This window comes from Rhipicephalus microplus, chromosome 6, assembly GCF_043290135.1.
Source record: "Rhipicephalus microplus isolate Deutch F79 chromosome 6, USDA_Rmic, whole genome shotgun sequence".
Classification (NCBI taxonomy): domain Eukaryota; kingdom Metazoa; phylum Arthropoda; class Arachnida; order Ixodida; family Ixodidae; genus Rhipicephalus; species Rhipicephalus microplus.
The window spans coordinates 13,696,267-13,721,827 of NC_134705.1; the positions used below are offsets into that span (position 1 = coordinate 13,696,267).

The 25,561-nt window shown below is 47.1% G+C and overlaps 1 protein-coding gene across 9 annotated transcripts in view; it reads left to right on the plus strand.

The window, feature by feature from the left end:
* LOC119167714 (uncharacterized) overlaps nt 1-25,561 on the plus strand; it is a 537,665-nt gene that overhangs the window by 331,770 nt on the left and 180,334 nt on the right. For all 9 annotated transcript variants that reach the window (XM_075865823.1, XM_075865821.1, XM_075865822.1 and 6 more), the window contains one exon: nt 12,904-12,987. In XM_075865823.1, coding sequence (XP_075721938.1) covers nt 12,904-12,987 — 84 coding nt within the window. The remainder of the gene's footprint in view (nt 1-12,903; nt 12,988-25,561) is intronic.

Here is a 25,561-nt window from a genome sequence, read left to right on the forward strand (position 1 = left end):
AGAGGGAAGCAAATTACACGTGTGTGCATGTGGACAAAAATGTCGATAAGGTTATTTCGCGGATACCATTAGTGAGGCTCTGGCTGCAGGGTGTCTACCAACCTGGAAAAGTCGAGGAATCTCTGAAAAACCTGACTAGGTCATGGAAACTGACAGCAGTTTTGTGTGGCTGTCACAAAAATAAGCATTACCATTGATCAAACCTTACAATGTCGCTCTCTCAACTGCAACTACAGTGAGCTGCTAGAAGAGATGTGAAAAAGGCAGTGCATAACTGTTGCTTCTTAGTGTAAACATGAAATGATACCCTGACCCATGGAGCACAAAGTTTACTGACGTTTCGACACCCGATACGGGAGAGAGCCTTATTCACCATAAAAGCTCTAATAAAGGGACAGCGTACCAAAGTACACCTAAATACGTGACATAAGCAGCTGGAATACATAGTCAAAAGTGTCCCATCACTCCTGTTCAGCGTATGTACAATCGTCTGTATCCTGATTCCAGGTGCAGGCATGATGCAAGCTTATTTTAAATGCGGAGCATTTTATAGTCACACCTACTACAGTGGTGTTTACATCCTAATGTGCATGCTTGCGCCAGCGTACCCAAGTACACCTTAAATACGTGACATGAGCAGCTGGAGTACATTGTCAAAAGTGTCCCATCACTCCTGTTCAGCGTATGTACAATCGTCTGTATCCTGATTCCAGGTGCAGGCATGATGCAAGCTTATTTTAACTCTTTCCTTACCACGGGAAAATTGGCCCATTTTTGTATGTTGCAGCTAGGAATTTTCCGTGCCGTTGCTACTATGTTTACAGTGCCATGCAATACATCAAAATAAAGATGAATGAACGTACTTTTGAATGCTTTTTATTTTGAACACAATAAAGGAAATTTATTCGGCACAAAAAATTCGTATACGAAAAAATTATAATATTTTCAAGAATTTTTTTTTTAAAAACGAAGCGATATCTCCGACACAAAATTTTTCTGAGGAATTCTGAAATATACAAAATGTTTAGTATTCACAGGGCAACATTATTTAGAAGAATTGTTAAAATTGACGAAGCTGTTTTTGAGTTACAAAAAAATTGCCTGATGCATAGCGAAATAGTGAAGTTCTGAGTTTGTCCTGCGCGAGATTTTTTTTTTTTTCAAGAAAAAAAATTTTTCAGCAAAATATTACATACCAAAATGCAAGTACTAAATGTAGGGTTTGAAAGGTACATTTGACGAAAGAACTGGCAGATCTAAATAGGTAACAAATATTGACAAACGCAAATAATTAGGTTTGTTCACAACAAACGTCGTAATGATATACTTATATCTTCCGAGTAAAAAATTATGGAAAAGTTATGAGAGATGCAAAATATTTAAAACAGCGTATTGGAGTAGGATTGAAAAAATGAAAGTTATAGCTCAAGAACTTCTCGAGCTATAAATTGTGCACTACTGCGGAGTGTCATGCCGAGGTCGATGCCCGAATCCCTATGGGGTCGGAAGTCCACGTGTCTTTGTGCTGGAGGCAGCACATCGCGCCCAAATGAAGTAGACACGCTAGAAATAATAATAATATGTGGGACACATACTGAGCAAGTCAGCCAGCTCCAGAACACGATAAGCAAAACAGAAGGTGAAAACCAAACTTACTCGCGACTAACAGCTGACGTTCCTGGCTGATCTGATAAAATTTCTTCATCGGAGCTGAAATCTGATGTCACCACATCGTTGTCCGATTCCTCACTGCTCGAGAAATCCAAAAGATCGCTCGTCGAGGCGTCGGCATCGAGCGAAATCGCTTTTTTCCGAGCGTGCTTGGTTTCAGATGTTGACGCCATCACGCGGATCACATGCGTTTCAACCTTTGAATGGGCGCGCCCTTTAAAAATCACCGCCACGTGGTAAAAATGCAAACCGTACAGAAACATAAATTCTAGTGCGTGTACAATCGCCTAGATGGCGCTGCAAGTCCATACGCACGGTGTTTGTTGAAAAATAAAGGCGTGAAATCGTCGTTCACCGGTGAAGGATGCCTTAGCGCGTGGTAAGGAAAGAGTTAAATGCGGAGCATTTTATAGTCACACCTACTACAGTGGTGTCTACATCCTACTGTGCATGCTTGCGCCTCGTGCCAACTATTGCTCCCCCATTCTCTCGCCTTGCAAGGCTGATGCAGGCAGCGTCTGCTAGTAAAATCTGGCTGCTTATGCTGCAGAACCGTTCACTGACCGCATCGTATAGGTAAGCACCGGATTGTGCGTTCACAATTCAGTCAAGGGCATTTTTACTTGGCTTTTGCTTGACTTGATTCTTTGCTTACTTGAGTAGATGTGATGGAAGCAACAGCACCTTCAACCAGTAGCGGGGCAGAAACGAAGGTTAGTGTCCCATCACTCGTTGAAGGCAACACTCTCCCTTCATTTGATAAATACGAATATTAAAGATGAAATAACAATTTAGCATTCTCAAACCATATCCAGTTATACAACATTAACGTGATATTCCCACCACTCTGTGACCCATTTATTCGAGTCCCCCTTGGGAACATGCGGGTTTTTTCTTTGTTCAGAACAGATGTGTTTGACCAGTCTATTTGGTGGTCTGTGGATTCCGCGTGTTCAGCGAGGGCAGTCGAGGCGATGCATTGTTTTGTGGCATCATATTTATGCTCAACTCTTTGCTCGAAATCACCGGTATCACACTGATGCTCTGATTGTCACAATTGTGGCAGCCTATGGCATAAACAACACCAAGGAAATCCCTGCTCGGCAACTTGTCCTTCACATTGGCTAAGGCATTCCTTAGATTCCACGTTGGTACATGAACTATTTTGCATATTGCAAAATAGTTTACATATCACAAATTTTACATATTGCATGGCATATCTGACTTTCGAACCACCACATTACTCACGGCTGTAAATTTATGCATGTTTGTCTAGGCCGCGATTTCTGCTCGGCTTGAAGGTCGTTTGATTTGTCTAGGCTAGAACTGTCATCAGCAGAAGTTTGCCAGGCTACTCAGGCCTTTTAATAATATTATTGTGAAGGGGGTTTATTGAAGGACTCGGCAAGCGGGTGGTAGCTCTAAAGGAAGGCAGGCGAACCCAGATGACGGTGCTTGATCGCCGATCTCGTGCCTTTTTCTTGTGCTGATGATAGCTCACCTGATGGTATCAACGTCTTTCTTATTCACTACAATTACCCCCGGCGAAAAAGTTGAAGCCATCCTGGCGATCTAACACGTGGGGACAAGCCGGTCAAAGTACGGCTTCAGACGGTTTACGTGAACTATATCACGTCCACGCCGACGACGGTCGCTCGGTGGCGTGAGGGGTTCAATGGCGTAGTTCACGGGTAAAGTACGCTCGACCACGCGGTAGGGACCATGATAATTGGAGAGTAGCTTGGGTGATACACCAGGGGCGCAGGGCGGTACATGAAGCCATACAAGTGCTCCAGGAATGAACGTTGGTGCAGAACGATGGTTGTCGTCACGGATCTCCTTCTGGCGCTGTTGGTCGGATGTAGTAAGCCGCTTGGCTAGCTTGCGGCACTCTTCTGCGTAACGAGCGGCTTCCGAGACAGGCTTGTATTCGGAGGGATCTGGCGAGTATGGCAGTAAAGTGTCGATGGTGTGTGATGGTTCGCGACCGTACAGGAGAAAAATGGGGAAAACCCGGTAGTGACTTGCGTAGCGGTGTTATACACGTATGTAACAAATGGGAGAACGAGGTCCCAGTTTGTTTGATCAGAAGCGACATGCGTAGCGAGCATGTCCCCCAGAGTACGATTAAACCGCTCAGTCAAGCCGTTCGTTTGTGGGTGGTAGGCTGTACTCTTCCGGTGAACCATATGGCACTGTTGAAGAAGTGCTTGTATTACATCGGAGAGGAAGACACGCCCTCGGTCACTGAGGAGTTCTCGAGGAGGACCATGACAAAGCACAAAACGATTGAGTATGAAAGTTGCGACGTCTTGTGCTGCAGCTGTGGGGAGAGCAGCAGTTTCAGCGTACCGTGTTAGATGATCCACTGCCACGATAGCCCATCGGTTGCCTGCCGTTGTTAATGGTAGTGGACCGTAGAGGTCAATTCCTACTTGGTCGAATGGGCGGTCTGGGCATGGAAGTGGCTGCAATGAACCTGTTGCAGGATGTGGCTGGCTTTCCGCCGCTGACATTCGTGGCAGCCGCGAATGAACTGGCGGACGAAGGTAAACATTCCGCGCCAGTAGTACCTTTTTCGTAGGCGCTCGTAGGTCTTGAAAACACCGGCGTGAGCACATTGCGGGTCGGAATAAAACGACGCGCAGATGGTAGAGCGCAGCGTTTGGGGAATGACTAGTAGCCATTTCCTACCATCTGCTGAATAGTTGCGCCGGCACAAAAGGCCATCCCGAATACTGAAGTGCGGAGCCTGGCGGCGCAGGGTTCGAGTGGTTGGAAGTGTCGGTGCCTCGGATAACGCGTCAAGAAGCGAAGCGATCCGTGGGTCATTGCGTTGTGCAGAAGAGATGGTGTCCTCGTCAAGCGCCGACAACGTGTTGTCCGAGGAAACAGATGCGATGTCCGGGGTTAGGGGAGATCATGACAGTGCATCAGCATCGGCATGCTTGTGGCCGGAACGATATACCACGCGAATGTCATATTCTTGAAGCCGAAGAGCCCAACGGGCAAGACGACCCGATGGGTCCTTAAGCGAAGATAACCAGCATAAGGCGTGGTGGTCCGTTACTACATCAAAATCACGGCCATAAAGGTATGGGCGGAACTTGACAAGCGCCCAAACGATCGCCAAGCATTCCTTCTCGGTGACGCTGTAGTTTGATTCAGCCTTGGTAAGAGTTCTGCTGGCGTAGGCGACGACATACTCGGCGAACCCAGGCTTGCGTTGCGCGAGAACCGCACCGAGGCCGACACCACTGGCGTCGGTGTGGACCTCAGTTGCTGCCGTAGGATCGTAGTGACGCAGTATTGGTGGCGAAGTGAGGAGACGACGAAGGGTACAGAAGGCTTGGTCACACTCAGAAGACCATGACGAAATATCAGTGGTGCTGCCTATAAGTTTGGTCAAAGGCGCAATGATAGAGGCGAAGTTGCGCACGAACCGGCGAAAGTAGGAGCATAACCCCACGAAGCTCCGTAACTGCTTCATAGTCGTTGGTTTGGGGAAGTCGGCGACAGCACGTAACTTAGCCGGGTCTGGAAGTATACCGTCCTTTGATACGACATGCCCGAGAATCGTAAGTTGCTGAGCAGCGAAGTGACACTTCTTGAGGCTGAGTTGGAGCTGAGCATTCTTCAGGCACGTGAGGACGTGTTTGAGGCGCTCAAGATGTGTTCCAAAGTCTGGCGCAAAGACGACTATATCGTCGAGATAGCAGAGACAGATTTGCCATTTCAAACCCCGAAGAACCGAGTCCATCATGCGCTTGAAGGTGGCAGGCGCATTGCAGAGGCCGAAGGGCATGACATTAAACTCATACAGACCGTCCGGTGTCACGAAGGCTGTTTTTGGTCGATCGGCATCTGCAAGGGGGACCTTGCAGATGCCGAGCAGAAGTGGTTTTCGACTTAGAAAGAGGCTTGATGGCTCGAAAAATGCTACTTCATCACGGATGCCGTCGGAGACCACAGGGAGCAAAACAGCTGTTGTCGGTGGAATGTCAGTGTCTTCTTTGACAACTAGCTTGTGCGCGGCTTGATTAGTGCGGTCGTAGGGCTGGTCGAAGAACGGAAGCAGTTCAAGTTCGGAACGGGCACAATCTATAACGGCACAATTACGGGATAGGAAATCCCAGCCAAGTATGATGTCATGAGAGCACGAGGAAAGGACGATAAACTCAACAATGTAGTGGTCCTCCGCAATTTTGAGTCGAGCAGTGCAGGCTGCTATAGGTCGAACAGGTTCTCCATTTGCTGCACGTAAGAACATATCAAGCGGCGTGGTCACCTTTCGGAGCTTGCGGCAAAGTTTGGCGTCTATAACAGACACAGCGGCACCGGTATCCACAAGAGCGTATGCATGGGCGCCGTCTACAAAAACTTCGATGATATTTGACGGCAAGGTGCGAGGACTTGAAGATTTCAATAGCGCAGTTCTTGCCCCTTGAACTGCGACGGCTAGTTTCCCTCATTTTGAGGGGCTGGTCGTGGACACATGGGTGACAAGGAGCGTCGATTGGGTGAAGATGAGTGACGAGACGAAGTTGCTGGATAGTCACGGGAAGACGTGTTTGAATGACGATCCGAACTTTCATAACCAAAAGGTGGTCGGTCTATGTAGTTGCTTCGTGGTCGGACGTCTGTGTAGGCAGGCACGCGACGACGGCAGTATCGGGAGATATGGCCAGGTCCGCCGCACGCAAAACAGATCGGCCAGTTATCGCGCGTTCGCCAGGCATTGGCAGCAAGGGGCGCCGCCCACGCGGCATACGGCTGAGTCGAGGCTATGGTAGCGAGGGGAGGAGCCCATGCGACGGAAGACTGAGTAGGAGCGGTGACATGCGGCAGTTCATTGAACGGCGAGGGCTGGTGTGGCTGCTGCCTCTTTACTGCGTCAGCATAAGTAAGAGGCGCGGCGACAACTTGTTGCTGAAAGGGCACTGGCATAGCCTCGGCAATCTGGTCCTGAAGTGCATGTCGGAGCATGGGAGCTAACGGTGTCGGTGGTTGCTCTTGCTGCTGCTGCGGGAGCTCTTGGCGCTGACAAAACGGCAGGAGGGAAAGCTGACGTGCGACCTCCTCACGCACAAAGTCTTTCATTTGTGCTAGAAGGCGGGAGTGGTCAGGTGCGACGTCCAGTGCAGCGAGTGGTTGGTTAGGCTGAAGTGGACGACGGGTGAGAGCTCGTTGCCGTCGCAATTCGTCGTAGTTCTGGCACAGAGTTACCACTTCAGACACCGTGCCAGGAGACTTCGCCAGGAGCATTTGAAAGACGTCGTCATCAACACCTTTCATATTCTGCTGGATCTTGACACTTTTGCTCATTGCGTCATCGACGCGCTTGCAGAAATTGAGTATATCTTCGATATAGGCGGTAAACGTTTCGCCAGGTTCTTGTGCCCGTGAGCGCAGGCGTTGTTCGGCGCGCAACTTTCGCATGGCAGGGCGACCGAAAACCGAGGATATTGCCTGCTTGAAAGTGGCCCAGTTCTCGAACTCGGATTCGTGGTTTGTGTACCACAGTTTCACCACATTAGCCAAGTAAAAGTTGACGGTGCTCAACTTAGCAGAGTCATCCCACCTGTTTGGTCCACTGACTTTTTCGTAGGACGACAGCCAGTCCTCGACGTCCTGGTCTTCGGCGCCCGAAAAGATCGGGGGGTCTCGCTGGTGAACCGGGCCGGGGCAAGTAGAAGCCATGAGAGGTGCTGGCTGTTGGGCAGCGTCAACTTGCACGGTCGACGGCAGGGTGTGGGATCGGAGTTCCAGGGTGTAGGTGATGCAGTTACCCAGCACGATCCACCAAATGTGAAGGGGGTTTATTGAAGGACTCAGCAAGTGGGTGGTAGCTCTAAAGGAAGGCAGGCGAACCCAGATGACGGTGCTTGATCACCGATCTCGTGCCTTTTTCTTGTGCTGATGATAGCTCACCTGATGGTATCAACGTCTTTCTTATTCACGACATTATGAATATTATTGTTATTATTATTATTAGTATTATTGGTGATGCAACAGCAAATGCCTCAACTACACACTTACTGCTGGTAGCTCGTGTTTTCAAGGGTAGCACTTGTGTAAACTCAGGTAAATTTCTCATTTCAGTTTCGTGAGATTGTACATATATCTGCAATTATTTTTCAGCGTCACGTCCACAGCAGAGTACGTGAATCGAGGTATTGTGCTGACATTCGTGATTCATCTGTGGAATCAAGGTAGCTGTTGCACCTTGACAGATTCCTTCTTGCTGCCACATATTGGAACATCGGCACTTTAAATGCCGTCCCCACCTTTTGTTGCAGCTGCCCGAGAACTTCCGTTGCACTTCAAGGGTCAGGGCCCAGAGACAGAAAATAGAAACATTGATGTGCTTGCTTGTCAGAAAAAGAAAGTAGGAAAATTTTGCAGTGCAGCTCTGTTCTTTATTTATTTGTTTACAGTATACTGCCGTCACAAAGGACCATGCAGGTGGAAAATTATACATATACAACATTGTCGTTACTCGTTGTCAAGGCAAGATACAGAGAATACGCGGGTTGTAGTTATTGATTTTATTTTTACCTCCAAAAGTATATTTGGAGGTGCGAAAGTTAGACGGGTATGCAAATCAATAGTAAGTAGTACAGCAATCCAGTTCGAGTCAGACCTAATCCACATCCTAAATAGTTCAGTCAGTAAATACAGCAGTTCAGTTCGATCTAATTTAATTCTATTCATTCCAAATCCTAAGCGGCTTGGGCTATGGCCATTGTAGGAAACTAGATTGTACTCTAGTGGTAGAACTGGTCTTGCTCCAGTGTCCTCATTTTGCACAGGTGCTGCGAGATGGCACCACTTCTATGTTTCGTAGCAGCTTTCACTGCGATGTTGGACTATCGCAGGCTCCTTCAAACTTTCATCTGTAGTTACCTTGACGAGGTGTTTGCTTCGTTGTTCTTCCAAACATCAAAGAGCTGACTTTCTCACTGCCGGCTCAGGGGTTTTATTTTGGCCAGATATACATATTTTTCACATTTATCGCACGTGCTCAGGAAATTCTGAGTGCGTCTGGTAAGTACTTTTACTTATTTTATATGGAGCGCCTGATTTTTCGTTACCACTCGAGGTTTTTTTTTTTTTTTTTTTTTCAGTGCACAGAGTTTTTCAAGCAGACGTGGCGGTCGTGGAATTTGCTTTTAATCATCATGGAGAACCTGGAAAAGTCAGAAAGTTTAGAAATACCAAATTGGTAGACACGCTGTGGTTGTTAGAGAATGAAGAAGGTGATTTGGCTGTTCGGCTGCTGAGAACCCACTGTTATCGCTGTGTCAACGTCTCCCTCTTTTGTTCGCGTTGCACCCCGACAATATCAAGCATTGAATCCTACACTCATAAAGTCGGGGTCTGGAACCGGGTAAATAGGGGAAGAGGCTGAGAAACGTATTCACTTCCATTAATAAACACATTGGGCAACAGCTTAGATGACCAAGCAAACTTGCTTGGCGCACATTTTGAGCATGTATCCAGTTCGTCACATTATTCTGAAGCATTCAAACAGTATAAGGCAAAGATAGAGGACCATAAATTGGAACGGAAGTGCGCGTCGGCAATGCTTTATTGAGAGAGTTTGAGTAGGAAACCGGAGTGCCACAAGGTGGAGTGCTCAGTTGTACTCATAGAGATACCTTTACACTGCAAACAAAGACACACCACAAAGAAAGCGATGGCACAAACAAACGCAGTGCTTGTTTGTGTTGTTGCTTTCTTTGTGGTGTGTCTGTGTTTGTGCTGTAAAAGTACTTCTATGATCATAAACCAACTAGGTGCAAAAAAAGTTTTGCTCAGTTGTACTCTTTTTATTGTAAAAATCAACTCCTTACGTCTGTCCACCCCACACAATGTATATTACTGAACTTATGTTGATGACGTACAGATAGGGTTTAAATCGTGCTCCCTGGCGAGTTGTCTGCATCAGCTGCAGCGCAGTTTTAATGAAGTCATCAACTGGGTAGAAGAGAATGGGTTCAGATTGAACCCACAAAAAAGCTGGTGCATACTTTTTTCAAGAGAGGCCTGCCCCCCCGATCCACACATTGCTATGAAAGGTCAACACTTGCCTGTCAAAACAGAGCATAAATTTTTGGGACTTATTTTCGATGCAAAGCTCACATTTATACAAATTATCAAGTACCTCAAAAGCAAGTGTCTGAAAACAATGAACATTTGAAAGTACTCTCACGCACAACATGGAGTGGCAGAAAATGTCTTTTATTTATTTTTATTTATTTATTGAATACTGCGGTCAAACAGTCCAAGCAGGGTGAGCATACATGAAAAACACTAAGTAACAGAATGAAACAAGGTCGCAAAGCATTTTTTACACAAATTTTTTGCATATAAGACAGAGGGGTTATGACTTTAAAAAAAGTAACAATTGAACAACAAGGTGATAATACAATTCAAGGAAGTCATGGAAGAAGAGTATTTACACAAAAGGTCAAGGGCGTTGAGGAAATGCTGCGGTTAGTTTATTCCAATCATCTATTGCTTGTAGGAAGAAGGAGTACCGAAAAGTATCAGTCCTTGCGAAGATTGGTGTTAAGGAATGAGGATAGTGGTGTCGAGTGGGTCTGCTTAACAAGGGGGATACTTATGCTGCGGTGTCTAAGGGTAGCCTGTGGTTTACTATGTCAGAGAGAAACTGTAGCCAACTTTTTTCTTCTTCGATTTTGTAATAGTTCTATACCATTTGTCATTAGTAATGCAGTGGGGGAGTCGGTTGACATAAGTTTACTATATATGAATCGTACTGCTTTTCTTTGAATTCTTTCTAGGTTTTGAACGTTAATTTTTGTGTGGGGATCCCTAACTATGGAGGTGTACTCAAGTTTAGGCCTAATTAAGGTAAAGTAGGAGAGGAGTTTAACGCTAGGCGGAGCAGTCTTAAGCTTGTGGCGCAGAAGGCATAATTTACGGAAAGCGGCAGAGCAGGTGTTATTTATGTGCAAATTCCAGGATAAGGTACTTGTTAAAGTTAAGACTAAGTATTTATAGGAGGCTACTTTAAGTAAAGGTGCTTCAGTTAAATTGTATGTGTAGTCTAATGGCACTTTTTTCCGCGTTATGGGGAGATACACACATTTGTTTGCATTAAGAAGCATTCCCCATTGTTCACACCATTTTGATACATTGCCTAAGTTAGTATTAAGGTCACATTGGTCACTAATGCAGGTTACATCTCTAAACAAAACACAATCGTCAGCAAATAGACGAATTTGTACTGGGGTGCTAATTACATTGACAATGTCATTAATGTAGACCAGAAACAGAACTTCATCATCAATGAACTTCATTATCATCATGAGCCTGACTACGTCCACTGCCGGACAAAGGCATCTCCCATGTTCCGACAGTTAACCCTGTCCTATGCTTGCTGCTGCCAATTTATACCCACAAACTTCTTAATCTCATCTGCCCACGTAACTTTCTGTTTCCCCCTAACCCTCTTGCCTTCTCTGGGAATCCAGTTAGTTACCCTTAATGACCAGCGGTTGTCCTGTCTATGCCCTACATGCCCGGCCCATGTCCATTTCCTCTTTTTGATTTCAACGATGATATCCTTAACCCCCGTTTGTTCCCTAATCCACTCTGCTCTCTTTTTGTCTCTTAAGGTTACACCTACCATTTTTCTTTCCATTGCTTGCTGCGTCGTCCTCAATTTAAGCTGAACCCTCTTGTCAGTCTCTAGGTTTCTGCTTCGTAGCTAATTACCGGCAAGATACAGCTGTTATATACCTTCCTCTTGAGGGATAGTGGCCATCTACCTGTCATAATTTGAGAGTGCTTGCCAAATGTGCTCCACCCCATTCTTATTCTTCTAGTTACTTTAATCTCGTGGTTCGGCTTCGCGGTTATGTTTTGCCCTAAGTAGACATAGTCTTTTACAACTTGAAGTGCACTATTACATATCTCGAAGCGCTGCTCTCTTCCGAGGTTGTTGTACATTACTTTCGTTAAGGCTGACGGAAAGTCATACTGGACCCGGCACAGCTGCCGTGGCAGAGTCACATTCCCCGAACCAACAAAAGGTGCTCTGCTGGTCCCCCATGCCACAAATCTGAAGGGTGCGCGCCGATTATCTCCACCGTACACTGTCACATGGTCTGTAGACGAGGCGTCGTCCAGTCCTCGTGTCTGCGTGGGGGAGCCCGTGAGAATAGTAGAAATAATCCTTCTGGTACTTGACTCCTGAATGCCCATTCGTTACACCGAAGGTTTTCTTTTCCTTTTTTTTAAGCGTGGGTTTGAGAACCGAACGAAAACAACTTGAAAGGAGCGGGGTTCAGTCCGTGTTTGCGGGGACGTCACAATAGAGTGAAAGAAACCGGGTCCAACGACATGGCGATACTGGAGGACTTAACACATAATTGAAAAAGTCTTCATCAGTGGCAGAAAATTTTTATTAGCAAGCACACGCTCCTCTGCTTTCTCACGCGCTAAATGTTAAACTTCAAAAACTTCACACTGAAGTGCTCGGCGGCGGCACAGTTCCTGTTTTCCTCGGAAAACTTTTTAACAGTGAGGTTAACTTTCATCGTATATATAATTATGGTGGCTGATCGCAAGGAAACATTAAAAAACGCGACAAATGTACGGCAAAACCTCAGCTTTCAAAGTCAAGCAAGCGTGCGTTGGTAGTGTGGACACAGAGAAGGTGGGGTATAGTTGGAGCTAGAGGCCCTCGCATGCGTCCGGGATGGAAAATAGTCTGTTTCATGTTGCGAGCATGCATTCTCACGGTCGAAATGATGGGCGAGATAGAGGGAGGCAAACGCTCGAGCAGTTCTAACAGCCTGTCGACAGGTTTGAGTGCGTGTACGGTATTCTAGAGATCGCAGATAGGGTGAGGTCCTCGGAAGAAAAAACTTTGCACGCTCGCAGCTTGTTTTGTGTGTAACTGTCCTCCCCTGCTCGGCGTGAAGTGTGCCCGTCCAAAGCATTCAATGATCCAAGGTCTCCTTGTGCACATGCTGGCAAGCTGGCTCAGGGGAGATGGGAGCATCACAAATTATGTGAGCACACAGTTTTTTTTGTTTTTTTCGGAGGGGGGGAGGGGATAAAGCTGGCTAAATACTGGTGGTGTGCAAAGTATATGAAGGCGTAAATTATGGAAGGAAACACGATGCTGCAGAGTGTTGGGCTTTTTTGGTAAAGCTATTGTGTTCACTTCACTACTGCTGCTCCGCTGTTATGCAGATGCAAGTCAAGCTAAAGGAACTGCAGGCCAAATTGCAGGATGAGGAAGGGGAGAAGAAGCTTCTGGAGCAGAAGTATGATGAGGTGCGTGCAATTCTTGCTTGCATTGTGTTTTCTCTTGCATATGTCACATTTTGTTGTGCTAATAACCTGCTTTTTTCTCATAACTTTCTGAACTGCCAGTGTGAAATTGGGTCAGCTTGTAGTGCTTGATTGTGATTGGCCATAGTGCAAACGATGCGTTACAACAAAAACTTAGCCCTACAGTTACAGGCTTCAACTCAGTGAAGAGAGTTAGCAGACTCAGGGATTCCACTTCTGCGCCAACTGCGCTAAAGTGCGCCAAACGAGATTTGCTACGCCAACCTGATAAAATCGACGAAAATTGCACCAAACTGCACCAAACCGCCCATCTCAGGGTTCCGCAACCTGCGGCCCGCGAGTCGTATGCGGCTCGCTAGTGTTACAAAGCAGTAACGAAGTCCTTGGGCCAGCTGCCCCTAAGCGTGACTTCCCGTCATCTCGGACATTCTTTTGTGGGGTACGGGTTTGTCACCTGCACCGGCTGTCTTTGTCTCGGCTGTGCGTTTCGCCTGCGGGGCAGGGGCTACGAGCGGGTCCCTCTGGAATGTGCGGAAGGCCAGTTGTGTGCTGCAAGGGCGACTGCAGCGAATTCCTCCTGCGTGGTCGCCTTCAAGTCCCTGCGCGTGTGCCACGTGCGTCTGCCATGTGCATGAAGGGATTCTTGTCTTGTGTTGTGCTCTCCATGAGTCCTTGGTTCCCCGAAGTGACATTCAGCCCTTATTTTCGGAACTGCACGGCGGGCAGCGGGAGCAGCACGCCAGAAGGCACAAAAAGAGAGACGCCAAAAGAGTCGTCGTTCCGACGTTACTGTTCGACATGTTGTAAATAAACGTCTTGTTAAGTTTTCCTCTACGCCGGTCCCCGTGGCTTGGGGAATGACGACCACCACCCAGCTCCTTGCTGCCTACAGGGTACTCTGCGGCCACCGACGCGGCTCGTAACATTAGGCAGTTTTATGCGGCTCCCGGCTTGACGTCAGAAATCATAAAATCGCTAGACACTGTAATTGCGGCAGTATATAAATAACTATAATTAATGTTTTAATTACTTGAGACAGCGGTCGAGTTCAATGAGAGAATTCTTTACCTTCCTGCAAACAGGCCTATAACATATAGTCTGGTACAACTTGAAAGGGCCCTGAAACACTTTTGTGAGTAACCATGGAAATAATTCACTGGAAAAGCCTATTGCCTCGCAAAACCCATGCCGCAAAAATTTTAAGAATCCATTCAGTACGAACTCAGTTAAAAAGATTTGTCACACGCTGCAATCTCATTTTCTCTTCTCTCATCCTGACGAAAGCGCTGGAAGCTAAGCAAAAAGAGATGAGAGGGGAAAAAAACGACATGCGCCCCTCGTGACCTTGAGCACTTCCTTCTTTTTTTTGTTTTATTACGTGGCTTTTCGGTGCGATGGCGTGTGTACGCGTGGACAAGTGATGGCCTCCCGCGGCAATCTCTGTAACAACCGAGTGCGCCATGTTCAAATCAGGCAATGGCTGATAGATGGGCTTCCTACGAGTGATTTTTGGGCTTATTGCGTGATTTTTCAAGAGAAGAGAAACCAATTTTTTGTTGAATTTGATCATTTATTGTGAATTCCAGGTCGCGTGTTGTGCTATAATAATTGGCTCGCGTGTTGTCGGGAGCCTCTACTACCGATCGGCTGCATTTTCTGACCATGCTCAAAAAGTGTTGCAGGGTCTCTTTATGAAAGCAGCGGTTTCCCCTCAAAGGTGGATGTACACGAGCCTCCACCAATAGACACGCACTTCAGGTGACGTCATGCGCCAACTAGCCGCAGACCCATCCGACGGAGAACATGCCTTACATATCCGCCCTCGCTTCGAACTGGGCCGAGTCCTGTAGACTGTGTGCGTCTCCCTTCATCAGAGTGGATTCAAATTATGTGAGATGGTCTGTCATGCCGGAAATATCATTGTGAGCTTACGATACACAATTTGTGCCGCGTGTGCTTGTTCTGAGCCGTGAGCCGGCGAAGAGAGATTGCAACGAACATCAATGTCTGCGCTGCACTTCCTCTGGAAACAGGATCTCGTGGCGACATACCGATGCAAACAAACATTCTGCGTGTTTGTTTCATGGTGTTTTATTCGCACCTAAGTGAAGTTACGATGAGGAGAGTTTGCCAAAGCCTGGTATCTACTGTGAACTTGCACGGAACAGAGTTATTCAATCATATGAGTTGTGAAACTCTCAATAGGCTCCATGGATCGAAATCCGAACACGTCATTGACCCCCTTGTCAGGAGTGAAAAGATTGTCGTGCAACCTGTTGATCTGCACGCCCACTAATAAACGCATTATCTGTGTTTTGTGTTGTTACTCCCAATGTGGCGCGAACGTTGGCTAACTACCCAAAAATTGTGCCAACTGCGTGTCCGGATTTTGTATCGCAGTTTTGCAACTTGTATAATTGATTACCTCGGGCACGGAAGGCCGTGTGCCAACGTGCGCGAACTCAGGAGATTACACGTTCGCAACAGAAAAAAACAAAAAGAAGCTTGTGCAAACACACAAAAAGTACATACGAATCTTATGCTATGAAGCCAGTGACTGCTTTACAATTACTCACCCGGTGCCGTCGACCTTGCTCCGTAGCAGACGATGCACGGCATTGTACACGGCACCGAGTTATTTTTCTGTTGTAATTCGGAATGTGCTGTAGCATTTTCATCATTACAGTCTTATCAAAGCACTCGTCACAATAGACAAATCTTATTTATACTGACAAATACGCGTTTTAGAAGCAGTCACAATTTTTTGAGCGGTACTATTTCTTTAGTCTTGGAGCGAATTGGCTGCAGCGCTTCGTTCATCTGGGTGGGGCCTCTCCTGCCTTATCAAGTTGTATCCAACATAAGATGACGACAAGGACTGCATCTCCGTGCTACCCGTTGCACCGCAGCTGCAGCGTAGCCAGCACGTGACGATAAAGGAGGAGTGCTTTCATGAGGAGAGAAGCAGATCGACGTTCGAGAGATAACGAACACTCCGCGGCAGTTTTTTTTTTTTTTCTTGCTCTCTTCGCACGCGGCGTTGAAAAGAGAAGGGTTTCTACGGGTCGATAGTTATAGCGTGAGATGCATTTCCGATAGAGGCGGAAATGTTGTAGGGCCGTGTACTCAGATTTGGGTGCACGTTAAAGAACCCCAGGTGGTCGAAATTTCCGGAGCCCTCCACTACGGCGTCTCTCATAATCATATGGTAGTTTTAGGGCGTTAAACCCCACAAATCAATCAAATCAATCAATCAGTTATAGCGTGAGAACAGAATGATGACAAAGAGACGTATCCTTCTCGTTCTTTGTCGTCGTTCTGTGCTCGCGCTATAACTATCGTCATGTCATACCAGCTAGCCCAAACGGCCACACTTCTACGTGTCAGGGACAAAAAAGAGGGAGCCATGGCACCGGCGCGTCGCAGATCGGCATTTGAGAGAGAGGCAACTCTCCGCGGAAGCGCTGCGCCGTGCTTTCTACCGGTCTGCAAAGATTAAGCGCCTTTCTTTCCTCTTCTAACAACCACCACTCCGTGACAGATTTTTTTCCTCCTCTTTCTCCGCCGCATCATAAACGAATTTGGGAGGTGTTCATATAAACCTACAGTAGAGTCTCAGTGATGCGAAACCGCGACAGATACGAATTCGTGAAATTATCAAGCCAGATTCATGCTGAAGTAAGGGGTTTCAACCTCAATCTCTGCTTCGGAAAGCATCTGAACCGTACAGTCAATTAGACAAACCGGTTTCGTTTGGCCTGTTAACTCACTTTCCCGTACCAAATTTCTCTGCACGATAAGAGTGGAGCTACCGGTATCTCTTAACACCATAATCTTCTTGCCCGCAACTTTTCCAGGCAGCGTTGGCATTCCCTTTGCAACACCGGTTGGCCGTTTTGTCATTACAGCACCCAAAATAGGAAGTTTCTCACCATTTTTCAACTCTACGAATCCATAGGTGACATTGTCATCAAGGGTTTTTGGTGCCACGTGCACACAGGCTACCTGGTGAGTTTGACTTGCTCCGTTACAACATGCGTCTGCCTTGTGTCCAGTCTGACCACGTTTGAAACATTTTACAACAGTAGGGCTCGTAAAGATAGTTCGACAGCTGTTCGCGCGACGACCCACTCGGTTACACAGAAAACATTGCGGAACACTCTCCGGTGCACGCTTTTTTTGTTCGAGTACCGAATTCTTCGAATCTTCGGGACACTCCTTGACTTTGGGCAAATTTGTGCCACCTTGCGCTTCCAAGAATTGGTAGGCCAATTCAAGCATACCTTCAAGTGATTCAGCTTTCCTCTCTTTCAAAAACAGCGACAGGCTTGGGTGGCAACTGATAAGAAATTGCTCTCTAATTAGGAGCTCTCTAAGCTCATCATACTCCTGTGCTGTGCCTGAAAGTTCGATCCACCTGTCGAAATAATGGCCAAGTCGGGCGGCGTACTGCGTAGCCTTCTCACCATCAGCTGGCTTTCCTGTCCGATATCTGTCCTGGAAACCTTCCACAGTAAATCTAAATCGCTTCAGTAAAGCAGCTTTCATCTTTGCATAGTTGACTGCATCAGTCGGCGTCAGCCTATCGTACGCACTGAGCGCTTCGCCACTCAAGCAGGTACTCAAAGCAGTTGCCCATTGATGTTCCGGCCAGTTCTGGCTCCTTGCAATCGTCTCAAATCTGTGAAGGTACCATCAAGGTCATCCTTCATTTCATCAAACGCTACCATTAGTTTGCTTGGGTTCAAGCGGAAGCCATGGTCTTCCCGTTCGCTGCTTTCAACTCTAGCTTGGACGGGAGTTTCACTTCGTTGTTGCAAACGGAGCCGCTCGAGTTCCATCTCGTGCTGCCGCTGCCATTCCCTTTGAGCCATCTCCGCCTCTCTTTCTTCTTTCAGCTGTCGCTCCTTTGCCTCTCTTTCTTCTCTCGCCCTTTCAGCTGCCAGCCTTTCTCTCTCCAATTCAGCTGCGTTTTTCGCTTTGGCTCTTTCGAAGCCAACCTTTCTTTTTCCAGCTCAGCTGCCTTTTGTTCTCTGACCCTTTCTTTTTCTTCCTTTTCTTTCTGGGTGACCCACTTCTGTAGTTCGGCGCCAGAAAGATCCATCTTCTCACCTAGAGCTACTAACTTTTCGAGATTCATGGTGTCTCGCAAATAAAATTCTAGCCGCGTGCACAAGGTATCTGCCAACTCAGTCTATCGAAACACTCTCTGCCCACTCGTTAACGAGAGCACTGAGCAACACACAAAAATTGTTCTGATAGCACTATCAACGACTCAAGGCTCTTTCTCACTACTTTGGACACACTGTGCACCAAAAAGGTCCTGTCACGGACGCCAGATTAATTGTCACATGTCCCGTTAATTAGGGACTGAAATATCGGCCCCCCGAACTGCACCACGAAAGTGTGGACAATTTAGAAGTGGTTCTATTTGGCGCGCCGGCGGACGCCGGCTGTGGCCCAAAGAACAAGTCAGAGCCGAGAGTTGATGAACGTAACAAAATTATATTCTCAATTATGGCAGATCAAATCGATACAAAAATATGCACACTAGACAATAGTTGAATACGATATGTCACCAATCAAACAACGTACTACACAGTACAATCAGCCACACTCGAAAGAACGGACACAAACAACAATACGCACTACAATGCAGTCGCATGCATCGAACAACCAAGACACTTGAAGACTAAATAAAGAGTTCGAAAACTTATTCAGTCCAAACTCCTTGGAACAAAAGTCTGAATGATACTCTTCCGACAATCACTCACAAAGTCCAGCACTGTTGTCGTTCCGCGGCCCCCGAAGTTTCTCTTTCAGGAAACCTCGCGTCTTCAAATGGCCGCTCTCCAAGCTCCAAACTTCTTCGCCGTTAGCACGTCTGCTTCCCACACGCAGCTGTTGCCACGCGTCTTCACTCGCTGGCGGTAGACACACACTCCTGCCTGTAGCACGTGTCTTCACCCCTTAGGTGGAAATCGTCTTCTCCTCCCTTGTCACTGAGAACAAAAGGCTACGCCCGCACGGCAGAAAGACCCTACGCACACTTACGTGCAACTTTCATCTTCTCCTGCTTTGTCATTAAGGACAAAACCTTCACCGGCGGAACACCCTACGCACTCTGGCGGGAAATTCCTTCTTCTCCTCCTTTGTCACTAAGGACCTAAGGCTTGGCCGACGACACGGGGGAAACACCCTACGCACACTGGCGCACAATTCCTTCTCCTGCTCTCCCATCTCTGCTGCTCTGTTAAATACCTTCCGCGCTAGATTGCGGAAAATCCTCATCGTTTCGTCGGCATGATACGCAGCCAAGGCTGGGAAAAGCGCGAGACGGTTCTAGGGCGGTCCGCGACAGATGACGCAACTCTGCATCATCACGCCTGTCACACCTGTCCCGTTTATTAGGGAGGCGATCGCCAGGCTAATTCGAAGAGCCGAAGTATCGGCCCCCCGAACCGCACCACGAAAGCGTGGACAATTTAGAAGTGGTCCTTATTGGTGCGCCAGCCGACGCCGGCTGTGGCCCAAAGAACAAGACAGCGCCGAGAGTTGATAAACAAACAAATTATATTCTCAATAATGGCAGATCGAAAATAATACACAAAAATGCACACTCCACACTAGTTACATACAATATGTCACCAATCAAACCAATCAATCAACGTACTACACAATACAATCAGCCACACTTGAAACAACGGACACGGACAACAATACGCACTACAATGCAGTCGCATGCATTGAACAACCAAGACACTTAAGGACTAAAGCGATAGAAAACCTATTCAGTCCAAAGTCCTTGGAACAAAGGTCTGAATGATACTCTTCCGAGAATCACTCACTCAAAGTCCAGCGTTGTTGTCGTTCCGAAGCTCTCGAAGTTTCTCTCCCAGGAAACCTCGCGTCCTCAAATGGCCACTCTCCAAGCTTCAAGCTTCTTCGCCGGAAATCCGTCGGCTTCCCACACGCAGCTGTTGCCCGCGTCTTCGCTCGATAGCGGTAAACCCACGCTCTTGCCTGTAGCTCGAGCCGTCCCTACGGACCAAAAACTTCGCCGACTACACGGCGGAATCTCTACGCACTCTGGCGCTCACTTCCGTCTCCTCCTGTTCTGTCACTACGGGCAGAACCTTCGCCGACTACACGGCGGAATTCCTACGCGCTCCGGCGCTAACTTTCCGTCTTCTCCTGATGTCTCGTCTCGGCCGCTCGATTAAATACCTTCCGCGCCACCTTCCAGAAATTTCTCGTCATTTCGTCGGCGCGATACGCGGCGAAAGGTGGGAAGAGGGCGAGACGGTTGGAATGCCCTCTCCGGCCGGTGAGTCAACTCGGTATGGCCCCGCCCCCTTCGTTCTAGAAAAGTCGCGGGCTTGCTGCCGCCGATGTGGGGTGAGGAGGTTCGTCTGCGAAGCCATGCTTCTGCGGGGAGAGTGCGCGCCCGGGAGCCTTGGATGTTTGTTTTCTTTTTTTTTTTTCTTTTGACCTCGCGGCGTCTCTTTTGCGCGTTATCGCAAGAATTTGGCGCCGCGCCCTTTTTTTTTTAGCGCTCGTTCTGTGACAACGCCCCTTTCCCTCAAGAACCTTCCAGGGCTTGCTCGGCCGCCGATGTGAGGAGGTTAGTCGGCGAGACTACGCTTCCGAGGGGTGGAGGGTCGGCGCACCCGGGGAGCCTTTGGATGTTTCATCATCATCATCATCAGCCTGACTACGTCCACTGCAGGACAAAGGCCTCTCCCAGGTTCCGCCAGTTAACTCGGTCCTGTGCTTGCTGCTGCCAATTCATACCCGCAAACTTCTTAATCTCATCTGCCCACCTAACCTTCTGTCTCCCCTTAACCCGCTTGCCTTCTCTGGGAATCCAGTTGGTTACCCTTAATGACCAGCGGTTATCCTGTCTACGCACTATATGCCCAGCCCACGTCCATTTTTTCTTCTTGATTTCAGCTATGATATCCTTAACCCCGGTTTGTTCCCTAATCCACTCTGCTCTCTTCTTGTCTCTTAAGGTTACACCTACCATTTTTCTTCCATTGCTTGTTGCGTCGTCCTCAATTTAAGCTGAACCCTCTTTGTAAGTCTCCATGTTTCTGCTCCGTAGCTAAGTACCGGCAAGATACAGCTGTTATATACCTTCCTCTTGAGGGATAGTGGCAATCTGCCTGTCATAATTTGAGAGTGCTTGCCAAATGTGCTCCACGCCATTCTTATTCTTCTAGTTACTTCAATCTCGTGGTTTGGCTCCGCGGTTATTATTTGCCCTAAGTAGACATAGTCTTTTACAACTTGAAGTGCACTATTACCTATCTCGAAACGCTGCTCTTTTCCGAGGTTGTTGTACATTACTTTCATTTTCTGCAGATTCATTTTAAGACCCACCTTTCTGCTCTCCTTGTCTAACTCAGTAATCATGATTTGCAATTCGTCCCCTGAGTTACTCAGCAATGCAATGTCATCGGCGAAGCGCAGGTTGCTAAGGTACTCTCCATTAACTCTTATCCCTAACTGTTCCCATTCTAGGCTTCTGAAAACCACCTGTAAGCACGCGGTCAATAGCATTGGGGAGATTGTGTCCCCCTGCCTTACACCCTTCTTGATTAGTATTCTGTTGCTTTCTTTATGAAGCACTATGGTAGCAGTTGATACCCTGTAGATTTCTTCCAGGATGTTTATATATACTTCATCGACACCCTGATTCTGCAGTGTCTGCTTGACAGCTGATATTTCTACTGAATCAAACGCCTTCTCGTAATCTATGAAGGCTATGTAGTGGTTGGTTATATTCTGAGCATTTCTCTATTACCTGATTGATAGTATGAATGTGGTCGATTGTTGAGTAGCCTGCTCGAAATTCTGCTTGTTCCTTTGGTTGATTGAATTCTAATGTTTTCTTTACTCTGTTAGCAATTACCTTTGTAAATAGCTTGTATACTACAGAGAGCAAACTAATCGGCCTGTAATTCTTCAAGTCCGTGTCATATCCTTTCTTATCTATTAACATAATGTTAGCGTTCTTCCAAGACTCTGGTACTCTTCCCGTCAGGAGACACTTCGTAAACAGGGTGGCTAGTTTTTCTAACACTATCTGTCCTCCATCTTTCAGCAGATCTGATGTTACCCGATCCTCACCAGCAGCTTTGCCTCTTTGCATGCTCTCCAAAGCTTTTCCGACTTCTTCTATCATTACTGTTGGGGTGTCATCTGGGTTACTGCTAGTTCTTATAGTATTAAAGTCGTGGTTGTCCCGGCTACTGTACAGATCTCTGTAAAACTCCTCCGCTATTTTAACTATCCTATGCATATTGGTAGTTATTTGCCGTGAATTTTTTCAGAATATGCTTCACTATTTGGTCTCCTTTCTCAGCCAGTCTGTTGGACTGGGAGTAGCAAGGACTTGATGTGACATGTGCAAAATTGTGCTGTTTCGGGAAGAGCGTGAACTGGTGGCTTGCTGATTGTGGCCCCTTGTCCGTGCATACTTCAACCGGAGCTCCTCGGCGGGCAAAGATAGCACTGAAAGCCTCCACTGTAGTACTTGCCGTCGTGTCACGCAGTTGCTCGACTTCTGGGAAATCGGAAAAGGGCATCAAACACAACGACATAAGATCGTTCTGTGTACTGAAACAGGTTCTATCCCACCCGATACCATGGGCATGCTGGAGTTTCGCGCAAAAGAAGAGGCTCTTGTGGTTGCTTGTAGGCATATTTCTTGCAAGTTGGGCAGCTCTGAATAAGCCGAGTAATGTCATTGTTGTTAAGTCCTGGCCAAAAAGTTAGGCTTCTGGCTCTTTCTTTACACTTGCACAGTCCGGCGTTAACCCTATTGAGGATTTCACACCGCATGCTTCGCATTACTACAACTTTGCCCTACAGTAGAACTCCTTTCTCGACTGTCAACTGGTCGCCAGCTGTTGTGTGCCTGACATTGCAGAAGCGCAGCACCTACACCACTTTTCGAAGCATCACGTGTCACTTTAATTGCATTTTGGGGGTCAAAGATAGCGAGCACTGGCACTGAAGTTAAGATGCGAATGACCGCTTTCGTTTCGTGTTGTTTCAGTCCACTCAAAAATGTTCTTAAACTTGATAAGACCTTGCAATAACACGATTCTTTTAGACAGACGGGGCATGTACTTGCCAAAGTAGTTTAGTAGCCCGAGCATGTGCTGAATGTCAGCCTTTGATTTTGGCGGCAGATCATCTATCAAACTTTGAATAAGCTCTGGGATAGGTGATATGCCTTTCCAACTGATTACATCACCTAGGAACTGTATTCCTGTCAACTAAAATTTACATTTTGTGCATTGAGCGTCATGCCAGCTTTTTCAGCTGCCTTCAAGGCTGCCGTCAATCTGTCATCGTGCTCACCTTTGGTTTTGCCCCAAACCAGTATGTCGTCGATGTGAATGCCTTGGAAGCCGTCAAAGGACTGGCTCAGTGTCTGCTGAAAAGCCTCCGGCGCAGATTAAATGCCCATAGGCAGCCATAGATATCGGTACCTGCCAAACGGGATTGCAAAAGTACATATGTTAAGGCACGTTACCGGGCTAGTTGGTTGGGCTCATCATTCATATGGGTATAGGGCACCACAACAAGGACACAAGAAGAGAGACACACACACAACTTTTTCTACTCCGTGTGTGTGTCTCTTCTTGTGCGTCCTTGTTGAGGTGCGCTCTATCCATGTGAATGAAAAATACACATCTTTGATGTTTGTTCGTCGAGAGAAATTTGGTGGAACCTAGAGTTCGCTTCCAATCTGCTAAAATAGGGAGCACTAGTGAGTCAGGGGTGCGACAGCTGCGCATAGTGCACATTTTTGATGCGTTTTCGTTGTCTTGTGCCAGGCTGCTCCAAAACCGTAAAGATTGCGAAAATTGCGCCGAACTGCTCTGAAACAGCCTTGAAAGCTAGAATTTTTATGCATAGCTCAGTTTCAGTGGGGAAAAAAGGCCGAGTTGACTGATAGGACGCGCCCAATCATGTTTTTTATTTGTACCTTTCTGGTGACGAACTCATGCTCTGGCGCGCGCACGTTCTCAAATTGAGTTCCGTGAGCGACAGAACGTGTGCAACCCATTCCTGGTTTATGCCCATTAGATACTAGTTTATGGTGTCATCCATTGGCAGATTCAGAGCACTTCTGGTAATACTTTCTTCTGCTCCATGCGGAGCAAGTCTATTCTATTGGCAGATTGAGAGTGCTCTTTGTGTGTTCCATTGGCAGATCTAGAGCCTTTCCGTCGCGAGATCCACTCCACGGAGCAACTTTTTCTACTCCACGAAAATCGGCGGATTCAACTGGAAGTTGCAAGCACCCTGTCCCTTGAAACGATGGTAACGTTAGCAGCACCAACCGACGCAGGCCGCGTCAGTTGCTCCTCGCGTCGGAGCTCACGTTTTGCTAGCGTAGCGTTGCTGTGCCTAGCGTGCCCACTCAAGCAAGAAGAAAGACGCACATATCGCTTTCCATCGTGACCCTGCCGTGTGCTCCGGAGAGAGGGGGTATGTTCCATTGATAGATTCTCTCCTGTTGCCCTCTGCCAGAGTGGAGTGCTCGGGCGCAGAGTTCGTCAGGTTCATCGGCCACTGCAAATCTGCGAATGGATGACACCATTATTTAAACAAGCGAGTTCTCATTGCATTTTAAAAAGCCATTGCATGGGAAATTCGCACCTAGGTGTCCGCAGAAAGAGAGACTCGGTTATTTTCGAAGCCGTGGAGACAGAATGCGCGTTTAGACCATTTCAAACTATATCAACGGGCACCTCGGCGCTTTATTAGCGACTCATGACGTGTCGGTAATCAGGTTGCACAGCTTCCATGAATAGTGATTTGCCACTGCTCCGTTTTGTTATTCAATTTGCAACGAGCACTTCAAAAGGCCTTGCTGCGTGCCGGCTCTGGGCTACACAAGCTTGCTTAGTTTCATGTTCGATCGATGTTTCGGTTGGCGGCCGCTTCACTGTGTGACTTGGTTTTCTTTCTTTTATTCTCTCTTTGCAGTAAAACTGGCATCTGAACGTTCAGCGGTTCGTATAGGTAGGCACGAGTTTCTTACCTGCGCTGCACGGTGCAAGTGCTTTAGTCGAGTCGCGGCGTGGGCGGCAATCGCAATTCGATGTATTATCAGCCGGGAGTTCTACATTGATAGTAACCACCTACGATATCAAAAAAATAGAACTGATCGACGTGTGCCGTATCAATAACACGTTGTAGCTCGCGTGGAGAGGCGTTATCAGTACCATTCGCTTATTACCTAGTGCCATACGCATGCAGATAGTCGGTTCAGGGAGGTTTCTTGGCATCTTGAACGGGGTCCCGCATGAAGTGGCCGCGAACTGTGGTGGTACATATGCACTTTCGTTGTCTGTTGAAAGCTCTTGATGCTATCATGTCAGGCTTTTGTTTAAGCAAAGGACCACTGTTTCATAAAAAAGATTCTTGTGCAATCACAATTTTTAAATTTCTTTTTGAGTGTGATGCATTTCTCTTAGTAATTGTTTCCGGGCAACCTAGTTTTCAACAAAACTTTTTTAAAAGTATTTTT